Source organism: Echinops telfairi, unplaced genomic scaffold, assembly GCF_000313985.2.
Source record: "Echinops telfairi isolate 266 unplaced genomic scaffold, ASM31398v2 ScPeMD7_7458;HRSCAF=8496, whole genome shotgun sequence".
Taxonomy (NCBI): domain Eukaryota; kingdom Metazoa; phylum Chordata; class Mammalia; order Afrosoricida; family Tenrecidae; genus Echinops; species Echinops telfairi.
The window spans coordinates 44,802,962-44,818,565 of NW_022111358.1; the positions used below are offsets into that span (position 1 = coordinate 44,802,962).

At 58.3% G+C, this 15,604-nt stretch overlaps 1 protein-coding gene across 1 annotated transcript in view; it reads left to right on the top strand.

The window, feature by feature from the left end:
- The window catches only part of DNAI2 (dynein axonemal intermediate chain 2), a 35,440-nt gene extending 26,996 nt beyond the window's left edge, over positions 1–8,444 (top strand). The window contains exons 9-14 of the mRNA XM_045299810.1: positions 1,273–1,496; positions 3,312–3,447; positions 4,103–4,249; positions 6,085–6,312; positions 7,872–7,964; positions 8,062–8,444. Of these exons, the coding sequence (XP_045155745.1) occupies positions 1,273–1,496; positions 3,312–3,447; positions 4,103–4,249; positions 6,085–6,312; positions 7,872–7,961 (825 nt within the window). The 3' untranslated portion in view covers positions 7,962–7,964; positions 8,062–8,444. The remainder of the gene's footprint in view (positions 1–1,272; positions 1,497–3,311; positions 3,448–4,102; positions 4,250–6,084; positions 6,313–7,871; positions 7,965–8,061) is intronic.
- The last annotated feature ends 7,160 nt before the right edge of the window (positions 8,445–15,604 follow it).

Consider the following 15,604-nt stretch of genomic DNA (forward strand, 5'->3'; position numbering starts at 1 on the left):
TGGTGGGATGAGACAGCAGTCTGGCAGCAAGTATCTGACTTCCCCCCACAGGAGGGAGACGCTCTACGGGTATACACCCAATAGGAAGAGGAGGGCTTGGGAGTATACACGTGACAAGAAGGCGGATCCTGGATTCAGGACGGCAGCCTCACTTTGGAGGTCACTGAGCAGGTCTGACCTGTTCCAAGCTCTCCAGGGAAACAATCACTGTCCCATCAATAGGGTGTGAGTCCTCCCTGTGGTGGGAACAGACAGTAGTCTGCTGGCTCTGTATGGCTGAATGCCTTCAGGGAGATAACGTGATGATCATTTACCATTAGTTGCAAGCAGTGTCCTAGTTCTGACATCTATTTGGGGGAGAGGGACTGGGGAACAGCCTTTCTCTATCCCACAAGGGTCAGTCGGTGCAGACCGGCCACTGGGGAAGGACACTGAGGTTGGTAGAGAGTCAGTGAGAACCTCTCCAGGAGGTGGGGAACCCCACAGCCACGTTGGGGCTCAGACATGGCAGCGATCAGAATGGAACCCTCCAGGAGGTGGGGGACACCACAGCCACGTTGGGGCTCAGACATGGCAGTGATCAGAATGGAAGGTGTAAGGCCAGGCTGTGGTCAGTTCTGCTGTACAGAAGGCCGTCGGGGGTCAGAGCCGACGCGATACCAATGGACAACAATAGCCACATGGCTCGTACCACCACCGTGCCCAAAAAGGTCGATGGGTCTCTTGTGTGACCTGGGCTACAGGGTGTCCCTCCCTGGGCCTCAGGGGTCCCCGTGAAGAATCTTGAAAGGCCCGGGGAGTGCCCAGAGGACAAAGAAACCTGTCTCGGAAGAAGGATGGTCAGGGTGCTCTTTAGAGTAAGGATGGCATACTTGAGACGTGTGGTCAGGAGAGACCAGTCCCCGGAGGACATCCTGCTTGGTCTGGTGGAGGGGCGGTGAGATGGACTGGCCCGGGGCCTCATGCACAGGGACAACTGCGAGGCTGGACTGTGTTTGGTTCTGGAAACAGAACCAGACGGGCTGGCACCGGCTCGATGGCACCTAACAACAGCCTTAAAACATGAAAACGAGGCCCGTGATCTTTGATGACAAAATGCTTGGTGGAGCCCACGGCGCTGGGTGGAGGGGGCTGGCAAGGTGGCGGGGGTTTCCAGGGCCCCCCAGCTAGGAGTCTGGAGGACCGCTCCCTGGGAGGGGCCCTGCCTGACCTTTGGGGCGCCCGAGCCGTCCTTGTTTCAGGGGACCTTCCGCTCCTGTGTCCCCTCCGCAGCCAACCAAGTTCATGGTGGGCACCGAGCAGGGCATTGTCATCTCCTGCAACCGCAAGGGCAAGACGCCTGCTGAAAAGATCGTGTGCACCTTCTCGGGCCACCACGGCCCCGTCTACGCCCTCCAGAGGAACCCCTTCTACCCCAAGAACTTCCTGACCGTCGGGGACTGGACGGCCCGGATCTGGTCTGAAGATAGCCGGGAGTCGTCCATCATGTGGACCAAGTGAGAGCTGGGAAGGGGAGGGGGGTGGGGATGGAGGGTGGAGGGGACCGGCTGGGCGTGGGAGTCCATCAGAGAGAAGAGAACACACACACACACACACACACACACACACACACACACACACACGCAAACACCAGAGCTTATGGATGGATGTGGCTTAATTCCTTCCCTTTGCAAACTGACAGCTCGCAGGTGGAGCTTCTGGGTCTAGGTGGAGCCCGAGTCCTGCTGGCCACCTTGCTGCCCCCTCAGAAGGGAAAAAGGCTAGAAGGCAGGGCCTGGGGGGAAAGCTGCCCTCCCGGAGTCTTCCTCAGGATTCACCTCTAGGGGTGCAGGGGAGGCTGTGTTCTAGACCCCAGGCCCTCCTTGCTCACTGACTCTGCCCCCACCTCCATGAGTCACACAGACATAGGTACGTACCTTGGGTAGCTGTGAATCCACTGCTAGCAACCCCTAGTAACACGGAAACCTCAGAGTGCCCCATCCAATCGGAATTTCATGCAAACAGTGGGTTCTTATTCTTTCTTGTGTTTAAGCGTGAGTTCCCCACACACTGTATTTGGGACATGCCTGCACTAAAATAGTGTTTGCGGTCGGCCTGGACAGAAAGCTTGATGCCCTGGGTGGCCCGCTGGCGCAGGGTTTGCGCGCTAGGCTGTGAGCGGTGGGATTCAGCAGTTCAAAAGCACCGGCAGCTCCTTGGGAGTAAGACGAGGCTTTCTAGCCCGTCAACAGTCAGGGCGTCCCAGCCTGCCCTCGAGGGTCGCCAAGAGGCAGCTTCCACTCCAGGGCAGTGAGGTTTTGAGCACACCCCACAGCCTGTAGCTCCAAAGCCTCTCAGAACCAAACTCCCTGCCGTCCGGCTGGTTCCAACTTACCCAGCAGTAGAGAGGAGAAGGACCCCCCATGCATTTCCAAAGGCTGTTCCTCTTTACAGGAGCGGGCAGCCTCAGCTTCCTCCCGAAGGGCGGCTTGTGGTTTCCAACCGCTGACCTGGAGGTTAGCAGGTTGGCAGCTCAACTCGTAACTCACGGCGGCCCCCGAGCTCCCGAGAAAAGCAGTGGAAGGTTAATTTCTCTGGGTGGCCAAGGGGCTGGGCCCTGGAGGACCTGGATCCAACGCTCCTAGCTGGCAGTGTGGATGGTTCGGAGCCCCTCCTCCTCCCCCGGCGTCCTTTCAGCTGCATCACCCAGCGGCATGGGGCCTGCTCCAGAGCCAGCGGTCACTGCTGGTCCCCAGGCGCTAACCACGGCTACGAGCTGTGTCGCCCACTGGCACTGACTCAGGCGACACTGCTCCCTGGGTTCCCAGTGGCAGATTTTGTGGAAGCAGACTGCCAGACCTTGCTTCAGAGGCACCTCTAGATGCATTCAAACTGCTGCCAACATGTTGGCTGAAAGCATTCACCGTTGGCACCACAGGTGGCCTCGGCTAGGGTGAGAGACCAGTGGGCCGGCCAGCCCAAGAGAGGACCGTTCCACATCCAAGCACAAGCCAAGCCAAGCGCACCGCTGTGGGTTCCATTCCGACTCTCCGTGACCCTGAAGGGCTTCCAGGGCTGTCCATCTTTGCAGCCTGCCCCGTCTTTCCCAGAGTTCCCTGGGTTCAAACCGCCAGCCTTTGGGTGAAGTGCTTTAACCACGGCACCACCACGGTCCTTTAGACTGCTGCCCAGGGATGGTAAGCCATGATATTCCACTGGCTAAAAGTCAGACACGAATTCCCTCTTCTTCAGGCTCAGAGAGAGACCCTGGAGACTGGGGCCTTAAGAAGGCAGCACGAAGGGTTAGCCACCTCCACCCACTCTGCCCCCAGGTACCACATGGCCTACCTCACCGATGGCGCCTGGAGCCCCGTGCGGCCAGCCGTCTTCTTCACCACCAAGATGGACGGGACCCTGGACATCTGGGACTTGGTGTTCAAGCAATGCGAGCCAGCCCTCAGCCTCAAGGTCACCCGGGCCCTCTGAGGCAGGGCCTCCTGGGAGAGGGGTGCAGCCGTGTGTGGGTGCAGTGTGTCCTGGGATTGAGGGTCTCTGGGAAGGTCCCCGCTGACAACGGTCCGCTAGCCCTGGTGCTGCTTGTGGTTAAAGACTCGGCTGCTATCCGGAAGGTCGGCAGTTCGAATCCACCGGCTATTTCAATGACAGCCCAGGGGTGGCAGTGGTGGGGGGCCCTGGGATGGCACTTCTCCGTCCCATTGGGGACTTGCCTTTTGTTTTCACTCTAGTTCCGGGGAGGGGGGACCTGCACCCCCTGTGGCACAGCAGAATCAATGGGGGTGTCGGGGCAGGGATGATAAAGTGGATGCTGCCAACCCCCACCCCCACCCCCCTGGCTTTGTCCCTTCCGAGTCCCTGGGCATCCTGAGTCCATCCTGGCCCTAAGCCTGTGGGAACCCCCAGAAGCCTGTGGACCTGCAGGAGGGGCTGGCGGGACACGATCCTGGTGGAGAAGGGTCTTGGCATGTGACCTTCCTCCCGCAGACTCTGGGGAGTGCCTGAGCCAGTGTTCGTGGGGCAGCGGGGTCCAGACCCCCAGGGGACAGTGAATCGGACGAGCCTCCTCTCTCCCTGCCCCTCTGGGTCGCCGGGCCCCTTTTAACAGGTGTGTGACGAGGCGCTCTTCTGCCTACGGGTGCAAGACAATGGGTATCTCACGGCCTGTGGCTCCCGGCTGGGGGCCACCACTCTGCTGGAGGTGTCCCACGGGCTGTCCACCCTGCAGAGGAACGAGAAGAACATAGCGTCCTCTGTAAGTGACTGCAGACCGGTCAGAGCAAGCACACGTGCACACACACACACACACACACACACACTCTCTCTCTCTCTCTCTCTCTCCCCCACCCGAGGAGATGCATGGGCATCTCAGAATGAGCATGCTAAATGTTGCAGTATCCGTGTGTCCGAGCTCAGCCGCTGGGTAGCTGGGTGACCCCATCCAAGTGTCTTCACCTCTGGGCTTTGACCAGGTCCGTGTGTCTTGGAGCTGACCCTGACTCCTGGTGACCCCCGTGTGCAGAGCAGAACAGCTCCAGAGAGTTGCCAGGCCTGATGGGAACAGTCTTCTGCGCTGCTGCTGGGCAGCTTTGGACTACCGGCTGGTCAGCCAGTGCTGGGCCATTCGCGTGATTGCTGACCGAGGGGTGGTTTGAACCCAGCTGGCCTCTTGGGAGGATGGTCAGCCTCGGACTTCCCAGAACGTGATCTCCTCTGACGGTGGGGTCACCCAGAGTTGGAATGGACTGGATAGCAAAGGTTTCATGGCGTTCAAAATCCCTCAGGGAAATCCCACCACGTGTTCATTCCATTTGGTGCAGTGGTTATGTGTTGGGCTGCAAACTTCAAGGTCAGCAGGTCGCAGCCACCAGCCAGTCCAAGGGCTTTCTACTCCCTTAAAGAGTTACAATCGGAGAACTGATCGCAATGATCCACTTATAACAACATCCACCCACACCCTGCCCCGAGGGGGACGAGCAACAGAAACGTGGGTAAAGGGAGGCAGCAGACAGTGTAGGATATGAAAACAATAATAACATAATTTATCAAGGGTTCACGAAGGCGGGAAGGTGGGGGAGGGAAGGCTAAAAGAGGAGTTGCTACCAAGGGCTCAAGTAGAAAGAATATGTTTTGAAAAGGATGATGGCAACATATGTACAAATGTGCTTGATACAATTGATGCACGGATTGTTAGAGGGGCTATAAGAATCCCCAATGAAATTATTTATTTTAAAAAAAGAAAAAGAGTTACAAGCTCAGAAACCCATAGAGGCATTCTACCGGTTCTACCTGTCCTATAGGATCGTCATGGTTGGGATGAAGTCAATGGCAGTAAGGTTTGGTTTGGGGTGTGTGTGTGTGTGTGTGTGTGCACTCACTCCCATCCACTTGACCCCCACTCATAGCGCGCCCATGGGACGGGGTAAAACCGTCCCTGTGCCTCTCTATGGGCGTCGAAAGCCTCATCTCTGTCCCACACAGCAGCTGGTGGTTTCGAACTGCTGAGCTGGAGTTCAGCAGCCCCATGCGGAACCACTGAGCCACCAGGGGCCCCTCTCATTCTGTACCCGCTGCCATCGAGTCCACGTCGACTCCCAGTGACGATAGGACAGGACAGGGTGGAATCGCCTCTGGGGGTTTCTGAGCCTGTGACTCTTTGTGGGAGTAGAAAGCCTGGTCTTTCTCCAGAGGAGCGGCTGGTGGCTTGGGGTAAATCCGCTGCACCACCAGCACCAGCACTCTTCAACGCTAAGTAGACTGGCCACAGAAGAAGCCTCAGGAAGACACTGTCCCAGCTGAGGGGCCCTGGGGGTCTGGGCACCTCCCCCACCCAGGAGCACTCTGTGGTCCTGCTGCAGAGTCCCCCCCGCCACCCCACCCCGGGAGCTTCGGGCCTGGGTGTGTGTCTGGGTTGAGCGCTCTGGCCCGCTGTCCAGCTCCCTGACCCAGGTACCCCTCATATTGGGGGCCCTCGTGCCCCGCTCGTCTTCTGACCCCGATCTCACCTCCGAGGCCCCGCCTCAGTAGAAGGCAGGTCTGGGTCCCCAGGGTTGGAGCCTCAGGCTGTCCCCCCTCTTCCCGTGTGCCCAGATATTCGAGCGGGAGACCCGGCGGGAGAAGATCCTGGAAGCCAGGCACCGAGAGATGCGGCTGAAGGAGAAGGGCAAGGCCGAGGGCAAGGAAGAGGAGCCGAGTGAGGACGAGATGGCTGTCAACCTGGAGGAGCTGGTCGCCAAGGCCGAGGAGGAGTTCTTCGACATCATCTTCGCGGAGCAGAAGAGGAAGGAGAAGGACGCCATGCACAAGAAGCCCATGCTGGTAGGACCCCAGCAGGGCGGGGCCTGGGGCGGGGCCTCGGCAGGCTGGGTTCTGCTGGTGGACACCCTGGGTGCCCCTGAGCCCAGGTTCAATCCTTGCAGCTGATAGCGTTATTGTTCACACTCACTGCCGTTGAGTCCTTTCCAATTCACAGCGACCCTGTAGGACAGGTAGAAACCCCTGTGGGTTTCCCACACTGTCGCTCTTTACGGAAATCGAAAGCCTCCTCTTTCTCTTAGTCAGCGGCTCCTTGTTTTGAACTGTTGCCCCTGCAGTTGGCAGCCCAACGAGGTGAGACCCAAGGTCCAACGGAACGAAACGCTGCCCGGTGCTGCACCATCCTCACAATTGTGCCCCTGCCGGAGCCCATTGTTGCCGTCAGGGGGTCCACGCGCCTGCTCCGGGGTCTTCCTCTTTTTCGCTGCCCCTCGACTTTAGCCAACCTAAGCGTCCTTCCCCAGGGACTGGTCTCTCCTGAACACACGCCCAAAGGACGTGAGACCAGGTCTGCCACCCTGGCCTCTAAGGAGCACTCTGGCTGAACTTCCTCTAAGACAGATCCGTTTGTCCCTTGGGCCGTCCGTGGTGCTTTCCATAGTCTCCCCCAGCACCACCATTCAAATGCCTCGATTCTCCCTCGCCTTCCTCGCTCACTGTCCAACATTCCCATGCCCGTGAGGCGATCAGAAACACCCTGGCTTGGGTCAAGCGCACCTTCACCCTCACAGTACAACCCTCGCTTTGCAGCCCTTGAAAGAGATCTTGTGCCGCAGGTTTGCCAAGTGCAATGCGTCACCTTCCCCTCTCCTGACCCCTTGACTGAGCATCGAGGGTGGCGCCAAGCCTTGCAGGGTGGACCTCAGTTTCATCCCTCTGGCAAGTGGGGGGAGTTGTGCCAATCTCCCAGGCACAACCCAAGTCTCCAAAGAGACCTCAGACCGCCCTGGGGGCAGTTGTCCTGGTCCGAGTTGGTATTCGCCCCTCCCCACCCTTGACCGTGCTGGCTGACTCACTGAGGAGGACTTGGGGGGCATGTGGGTTATTCGATGCGAGTAAGCTTTGAGGTTATCCCAGGAAGGGGCTGGGGGGGCCTGTTGCCCCAGGCCTGGGTCAGGGGTGTGACTTGGCTTAGCTGCTCTGTCCATGGGTCATTGGGCTGTTCCCTGGCCTTCTGAGTGCCTCAGTTGTCCGTCTGGCAATGAGGAGATTGAGCTACCAATATGGAGGCTAGCGGTCTTCCAGGCCACCTTCTGCCAGGGAGCAGAGACTTGACGGGTCTTGGCTCAGGAAGGGGCAAACCTGAGGTGGCCCGATCTACAAGCAGCAGAGACAGGACTGGTCCGGAGTCAGCAGGACCCCAGAGAACGTGTCCACTCCCACCTACCTCTGGCTCTGAGCATTCATAGTGGCCCCTGGCGGCCCAGGGTTCAGCGGGCCTCAGAGAAGGCAGTGAGGAATTGGTGGGCTCTTAGGGTTAACTTCCTGCCCCCACCCCAGAAGAGCCTGTCTTGCCATGCCCCCCCACCCCCCAGCATGTCCGTGGTATATTTTCTCAATAGATGCAGGACCTGGAGGAGGAAGAAGAGGAGCTTGTGGACCAACAACCAGATGGCGAGGAAGAGGGGGGTGAGGAGGACAGGCCAGTCTAGAAGGTCAGCCTTCCACCACAGCCCCACCCCACATGGGGCTTCCCTACCACCTGGGCCCCTCCCTACACCATCCCTTTGCTGGCTCTCTACTTCCCCGCAGACCACAGGCCATGCTGACTCTGGAGGAATCCCAGAGGATCCCCTTCACTGGTTCGGCCACCCTGCAGACCAGCCTGAGGCCACCACCTCGCCCAGTGTGGGCCCCGATGTCCGATTCGATTCACTGACAATCATCTTGCTTCAGCAAGCTGCACTGCTCAGAGCGGGGCCTGCCAGAGCCAAGCCCCCCCCACTCCTTGGAGGGGCCTTCACCTCCCCCATAGTGACTTCTCCCATCCACAACACAGCAGGAGCACCTGTCAAAGCCACCTCCCCATCCCACGCCCCAGGGCCTGTCTCACACATGGGTGCAGGCACTCTGGGTGCTTGCTCTTGTGTGTGGAGAACTTCCTAAGATTAAAGGACTGATGGTAGAAAACTCAACGCAGCTCTTGTCCTGTTTCCTCACATCGGCCTGAAAGATGCCTCTGGAGGGCTGGGCTCCAGGTCCACCCAGATTGCCCACCGCCAACAATTCAAAGGAGTCGGGCTGCTAACCCCAAGGCCAGCAGTTCGAAACCACCAGCCACTCTGAGGGAGAAAGAGGAGGCTTTCTGCTCCCAGAAAGAGGGACAGTCTCGGAAACCCAACGGGGCAGTTCTACCCCGTCCATAGGGCCACTGTGAGTCAGAATGAACTTGGTGGCAGTGAGTTTTTCAATATGACAGTCAGTCAAGGACCACTCAGAGCGGCCCTGCAGGACAGAGGAGATGGCCCCGTGGGGTTGCGTAGAACCGACTCAGGGCACCTGACAACAACAACAACAATAACAACAAACCTTGAGAAGATAGAACTGAGGCTCACCTGGGTGGTGTGCATACTCTGAGCCCGGCGCTCTGGCTTCTTGGCAATGGCCCCAGGATGCAACCCCTCCTCCATCCCCACTTTACAGGTGAGGCGCAGAGAGAAGAAGCAGCGTGCCCAAGTCCAAGGCGAGTGAGCAGCAGAGGAGGGGCCGCAGCCCCAGTCTAGCCCCTAGAGCGCCCACCCATACCCCCCACACGCCAAGGGCTCCCAGCCCTGAACGAGTAGCCTCGGCTGGTCCCCCTTCCCCCCAGCGCTGCCATCTGGGCAGCAGGCAGAGGGTGCCAAGGCCACCCGGCTCCGACTCCTGGTGACCTCATGGTGCCAGAGTAGAACTGTGGCCCACAGGGGCTTGGAGGGAACCTCTCAGTAGCTGAGCTTCTTAGCCATGTGCACCCTCCCCTCCTGGGACAGGCCCCTCACAGGACGCGAAAAGGGGGTGGGGGGTGTCTGGCACCGGCTTTAGAGCAGTAGTTTGGGTAATTTCTTGAGACAGTTGGGTGGCCACATGCTGTGTGTGTGTGTGTGTGTGTGTGTGTGTGTTCTAGTGGGTAAAAGCTAGGACTGCTGTTCAGTATTATACAACAAACAGGCCCCCCCCCACTACACACATACACACACACTGCAAGAATAATTCCACCCAAATATCAATAGGCAAAAGGTTGAATAGTATATGATCCTGCTTCCAAGACAGATCTAGGCCAGGCAAGTGCAGAGAGGTGATCAGTGGCTGCCTGGGTCTGAGGGGAGGGGGAGCTCTCACTTAGGGGCCACTGAGTTCCCATTTAGACCCAACTCGGAACCTGCTGCCACGAAGTCGATTCCGACGCTAGAGGACAAAGCAGAACTGCCCCCGGGGGTGTCCAAGGTTGTGAATCTGAACGGCTCCAACCACCTCATCTTTTCTCCTCTGGAAGGACCACCGGGTCCCTCCACTTGACCAAACATGCTGTCCTTCCCCAGGGACTGGCCTCTCCTGACAACAGGTCCCAAGTCCTCGAGGCCGAGTCTGGCCATCCTCTCCCCTAAGGAGCACTCTGGCTGTACTTCTTCCAGGACAGGTTTGCTGGTCCTTTTAGCCATCCTCCGGGCTGCGGACGTGCTCCTCCAGCACCACAGTCCAATTGCACCGATTCTTCTTGGTCTTCCTTCGGCTGTGTCCAACTTGTACATGCCTGTGAGGCAACTGACAATACCAGGGCTCGGGTCAGGTGTGCCTCAGCCCTCAGTCACAGCCTTGCCTTTCAGCACGCTAAAGGGGCCTTGTGCGGCGTGTTAATGTCATCCAGTCGGCCCGACCCACAGCGACCTCGTGCGCAACAAAAGGAAACACTGTCCGGTCCTGCGCCCAAGCCCACTGCTGCTGCCACTCTGTCCACCCATCTCTTTAGAGGCCTTCCTCTTTGTTGCTGCCCCTCTATTTTTTCAAGCACGGTGTCATTCTCTGGGGATCGGGGATTAGCATCCCTGAATGATCCACTCCGGGGCCATAAAAACGGCAGATTTTATTTATGCCCCAGAGTTACCAAAAACTCACAGCCTCCAAGTCAAGTCTGGCTTTTAGCAACCCTAGAAGACAGGGCTGAACCTCCCCTGTGGGCTCCCAAGACAGTCATTCTTTACAGAAGCCGATGGGTGCATCGTTCTCCCAAGGAGCAGCCGGTGGTTTTGAACTGCTGACCTCGTGGTTCACAGCCCAGCATTTCACCCACCGCGCCACCTGAGCTCCTGGTAGGGGCTGCCCCAAGAGTGCTTTTAGAAAGGTCAGCAGCTCCAAGTCTGAGCCAGCGAGAGCGTGGACCCCTGGGCTGCGGGAGGCCCAGCAGAATCGTCAGCCCCAGCTGCCACCACTCGCCTCACCGCAGGGAAGCCGTCCCAGCCATCCCTGGTGGTTATCGGTGCTGATGAGTCGGTTCGACTCAACCACCCCAGGTACAAGGGAACCAAACAGCGCCCGGTCCTGTGCCGTCCTCACAATTGTCCTTATGTGGAGCCCATGGCGGCAGACACCGTGCCCACCCTTCCTCTTTTTCACTGCCCCTCTAACTTGCTACGATTACCCCCACACACAAAAAAACCTCACGTCCATCGAGTCCACACCAACTCGTAGGGACCCTGTAGGACAGCGGAGACCTGTCTTGTGACCAAGACTGTCATTGTTCACGGGAGTAGAGAGCCCCATCTTTGTGCCCTGTGGAGCAGTGGGTGGTATCCAACCTCTGACTTTTCAGGTTACAGCCAAGACGCCACCGGGCTCCCAGCCATTGCGCTGGGGTGCGTGAATGAAACCCTGGAACCATACGGCCCGCGAATCATGATCTCCATCTCCGAATGGCCCTTGGTACAAAAGGGTCCTCATCCCTGCTCTGCCCAGCCCAAATGCCCCCTGAGAAAGTCCCAGTGCCATCGTGCGTTGGCCTGGGCGCAGGGAGGTGCCCCGCAGTGAGATCTGGGTAGAGAGCACGCTTTGGCCGCACTACAATTCTGGCCTTTCTCCTGGCCCTGGAGCGGTGAGCCGTGTGCCGGGGACTGCAAGCCCTGCGCCGTGGGCACAGAGAGCCCCATTGTGGCACAGAGGCATTTGAGGAATGACCTGTGGGAGAAAAGGAGAGAGCCCACAGAGGCCACTGGGCAGCAGATGGCTGGAGCTCTGAAGACGGACGCCAGTGGTCTTTGCCTGCCCCACCCACCGCCTTCTCCCCCTATTCACTTGCCCCACCAGGAACCAAACAAAACTCTGATGCGTCATCTGCGAGCCCAAGACCACTGGGAGGCCACTCCACCTGGGTGTGGAATATGGCGTTCCAGGTCCAGTCTGCGTGCAGGGACATGCCCCAGCAGGGTGGAAAAGTGGCAGCAACCACAGCCACCGCCACCACCACTGCCCCCCCAACCCCCCAGCATCCACACCTGGGCCGAGTGGACCCTCCCGTTGACTTTCTCCACCCTGATTTGAAGGGCACAGGCACTACTTCAGCTGACAACAGGGACAGCCCAGTACCCCGGGAGAGTGGTACCCAGGGACAGCCCAGTACCCCGGGAGGGTCAGTACCCAGGGAGGGTCCGCCCTTTGACTCATAGTGACTCTGCATGTGGAGCTACATCTTTCTCCCCAGGAGCGGCTGGTGGGCCAGAACCCCCAACCTTGCAGAAAGCTTACATTTACCTGACAGCTCTCCCAGGGCTCCTTCCAGCTAGAAATACCCAAACCCAAACCCAACCAGCCCAACCCACTGCCATGGGGTCGAGACCACCTTATGGGACCCTTGGGGGGTCCTGGAGCCTGTCCATCTTTACAGGAGCAGATAGCCTCGTCTAGTCTCCTGTGGGGAAACTGGCGGTTTTGAACCCACGACCCTGCAGTCGCCAGCCCCATGCTTATGCAACAGCAGATGTGTCATCGGATGATTTGATGTCACCCGCACTTTTGTACGGGGGAATCCAACCTGTCAATCCGTCACAGCTTGATGATGCCTCCTGGGAACTGAAACCGGACACTTTCTCTTTGCCTTCCTGCTTGTTGGGACTCTGTCTCTGCCTCCAGGAGCAGCCCCATTGTGGGTGCCTGCCCTCAGCAGCACCCTGCCATAGATCCACGCCACTCTGCACCCACCAGCCTGAGAGCTCCCTGCTTCTGCATCCCCTGAATCCGAAGAGGGCCAGTCTAACATCAGATTATGCATTTGCATTGGATGGGGCTAGGATGTATATTCTTTTCTTTTTTAATCATTTTATTAGGGGCTCATGCAACTCTTACATAGGATGTATATTCTTGAGATACAACTGCTTGTTGAAACAAAGCTCTCGCTCCGTCGCTGGGTCTGTACCCTAGACAACCCAGCCCAACACACCGGACAAAGTAGGAACCGGAACTAGCTCATGGAGTTTTCAGGTTTGAAGGTCTGAACCAGCTCAGGGGTGTACGGGTGGGCAGAGCACCACTGCCTTCCCTCATCCCGATGCCAGGCCCTGGGGGGGGGGCAGGGGGGAGTATGCATGATCCAACCCCTGGCCCCTGCATTCCTGGTTTCGATCATCTCAGCCTGAAACCCCAAAGAAGCCCCAGAGAGCCTCCTCCCCCAGCATAACAAACCCCCAGGGAAACAGATTGGTCTCGTTGGAGTCATTAGCCCACTGTGTGGCTATGGCCAAGCCTTAAGTGGCAGTGGGGGGATGGGATGCTGGCATGGGCTCTAAGAGGCTCCTGTGGCATGGGGTGGGGTGGACCTTCCGAGGAAAGAAGACGGTGACTTCGTTAGACTTTGAAGAAGGAGGGGTTAGTCAGATAACTAAACTGGTCCGTGCGGAGGCTGGAAAGACCAGTGGCCAGGAGCTGAGGACGAGGTGGAGCAGCTGCTGAGAGGTAAAACTCCTAGGCTGGGGGAGAGAGGGTGATGGGAAAGGAACTCAGATGTGACCGTGAGATCGGGCGACAAGCCCATAGGGTTCTCACTGGCAAGTACAGAGAAGTCAAGTGGAGGAAACGGGTTGGGATGAGGATGACTTTGTGACCAGTCTTCAATTAAGGTGGCCTGGGAGCCCCTTGTTTAGAAGACCCTCTTATTTTCACCCAGGGGTCATCCTGGGTGGGCTGTCGGCATGCAGAGGAGGCTAAAGGGAAGAGAAAAACAGCTCTCCATGTTCTGGAGAGCTACGGTGGTGTAGCAGTTATGAATTGGCCTGCCATCCTCAAGGTCAGCAGTTCAAAACCACCAGTGGCTCTGCAGGAGCAAAGAGGCTTTCGCCTCCCATAAAGGGGTTACAGGCTCAGAAGCGCACAGAGGCAGGTCTACCCTGTCCTATAGGGTCACTGTGAGTCTGCGTTGAGCTGGTGTGAACTGCTGTTGTTCTAGATGCCTTCAGGCCAGTTCTGCCTCACAGCTCCACCCCAAGCCCGACAGAATAAAACACGGCTTGGTCCTGCACCGCCCCACAATGGCTCTTACATGTGAGCCCATGGCTGCAGCCACTCTGCCAATCCCTCTCGTCGAGAGCCCACCCCTCCAGTATTATATATATATATATTGGATTCTGGGCCCTTGGGCCTGTGGAAGGGATCTTGTTCTGAAACAGGTTATTTCTTGTATGAGGTTATTGAAATCCAACTAGTGGAGGGTGGATCCGGAACCTCCTCCCTTCTGAGTCCTACGTGTGGACCAGAGACACAAAGGAGGAAGAAGGAAGTCGGAAGACGGAGGCCACGTGTCGGTGGGCTAAAAGCCGAAAAAGTGAGACATGCTGCCGATAAGGAAGGCATGCCCTCTGCCGAGATCCTGATGGGGACCATTAGCTCCAGAACTTTTCTAAAAATAAATGTCTGTTCTTGAAAGCCACTCCCTTGTGATAGTTGTGTCATGGCAGAATGAAGACCCTAGGCCGGTTGGCTTGCTTCCCGAGTCTCCTGGGGCTGATCCGAATAACGGAGACCCCGGGCTCTGAAGAATGACCCGGGAGGGCTTTCTCCATCCAATGAACACATCCTCAAAGCTTGCCCAAGGCTGGTTGAGGTGTGCCCATCTGCCACCCGGGCGGAGCCTGCTGGAGCAGCCTGGGCAGGAGAAGGGGAGCCAACTGTGTGACCCTTGTGGAGTGCCTGGTCTCCAACAAGCTTTGTTGGGCTTATCACATCGGCCCCACCCTGGCAGCTTGCTGTGTTGCCTGAAGCCGTACCACCAGTCTTCTCTTCCAAATACCAGCAATCTCACCCGTCTCGTCCACAGCTTTCACCAGAACCTGCAGGGGAGGAAAGGCCTGATGATCCACAATAGACCACTGACCAGCTTGCTGTGGGCAGGTCAACAAGAGGGGTGGCATTGGGTGCCGACGAAAGAGCACCAGCGATGGAGACCCTTAGTGAGAGAAAAGGACCCAGCAGGCACCGCGGCAGACTCAAGCAGGCATTTATTTATCAAGTCCATAGGCTGCTTATTAATAACCAGACCCCGGGGGAGCGTCTGGAAGGCAGTCCCAGCGGGCAAGCTGGCATCAGGCTCTCCTCTGGCTGTGCGCCACATCTGCCCTGGGCACAGCCATCTTCCCCGCCCAGCTTATTCTACTAGAAGTGAACTCCCCCACGGGTGGTGCCCTCCCCCAGCCAGGAAGGGGTGCTGGACTCGGCTTCAGTGGGAGGCAGAAAGCAAGCTGGACAGACCCCAGAACGGGAGGGGGTCCACATCCGGCAGGAACCTATGCGGGGTGGGAAGAGGCTGCCTCCAGGAGAGGCAGGGCTGGGATTAGAATCCTGTTTTCCTGGGGGCCCCCTGAGGCCAGGAATCTTTCCACAGCCATCCTTGTATACGTGTGTAACTGTCGTCAACCAACAACAGCGACAGTGGGTGTGTCCTGGGCTTCTTGCTTCTCTAAAGCATGGGTCCCCGGAGGTGTTGCAGGCCATAGGCATGATCCAGCCCGCTCTTGTGTGACACCCCCCCAAACCCAGCCCGAACACCCCAAGACTTATAGAGGCTGCTGGAGGCCTGTCGGGGGCTGGGGTGAGCAGCCCGGGCAAAGGGCCAGGTCTGCTCCCCAGGCCCTGGGCTGGGGCACCGGGGGAGGCGAGGAAACCCGAAGCTCCAGCCGCTGCCCTGGAGACGCCCATGGACAGGTGGACCGAGGGGCAGGCCGGGCGGGCGCCCCCGGGGAGGGCAGCGGACCAGGGGCGTCCAGGCCGCGAGACGCCCAGAAGCAGCCAAACGGACGCCGAGCCCGGCGGACACACGGACGCCTAGGGCGGAGGGCGC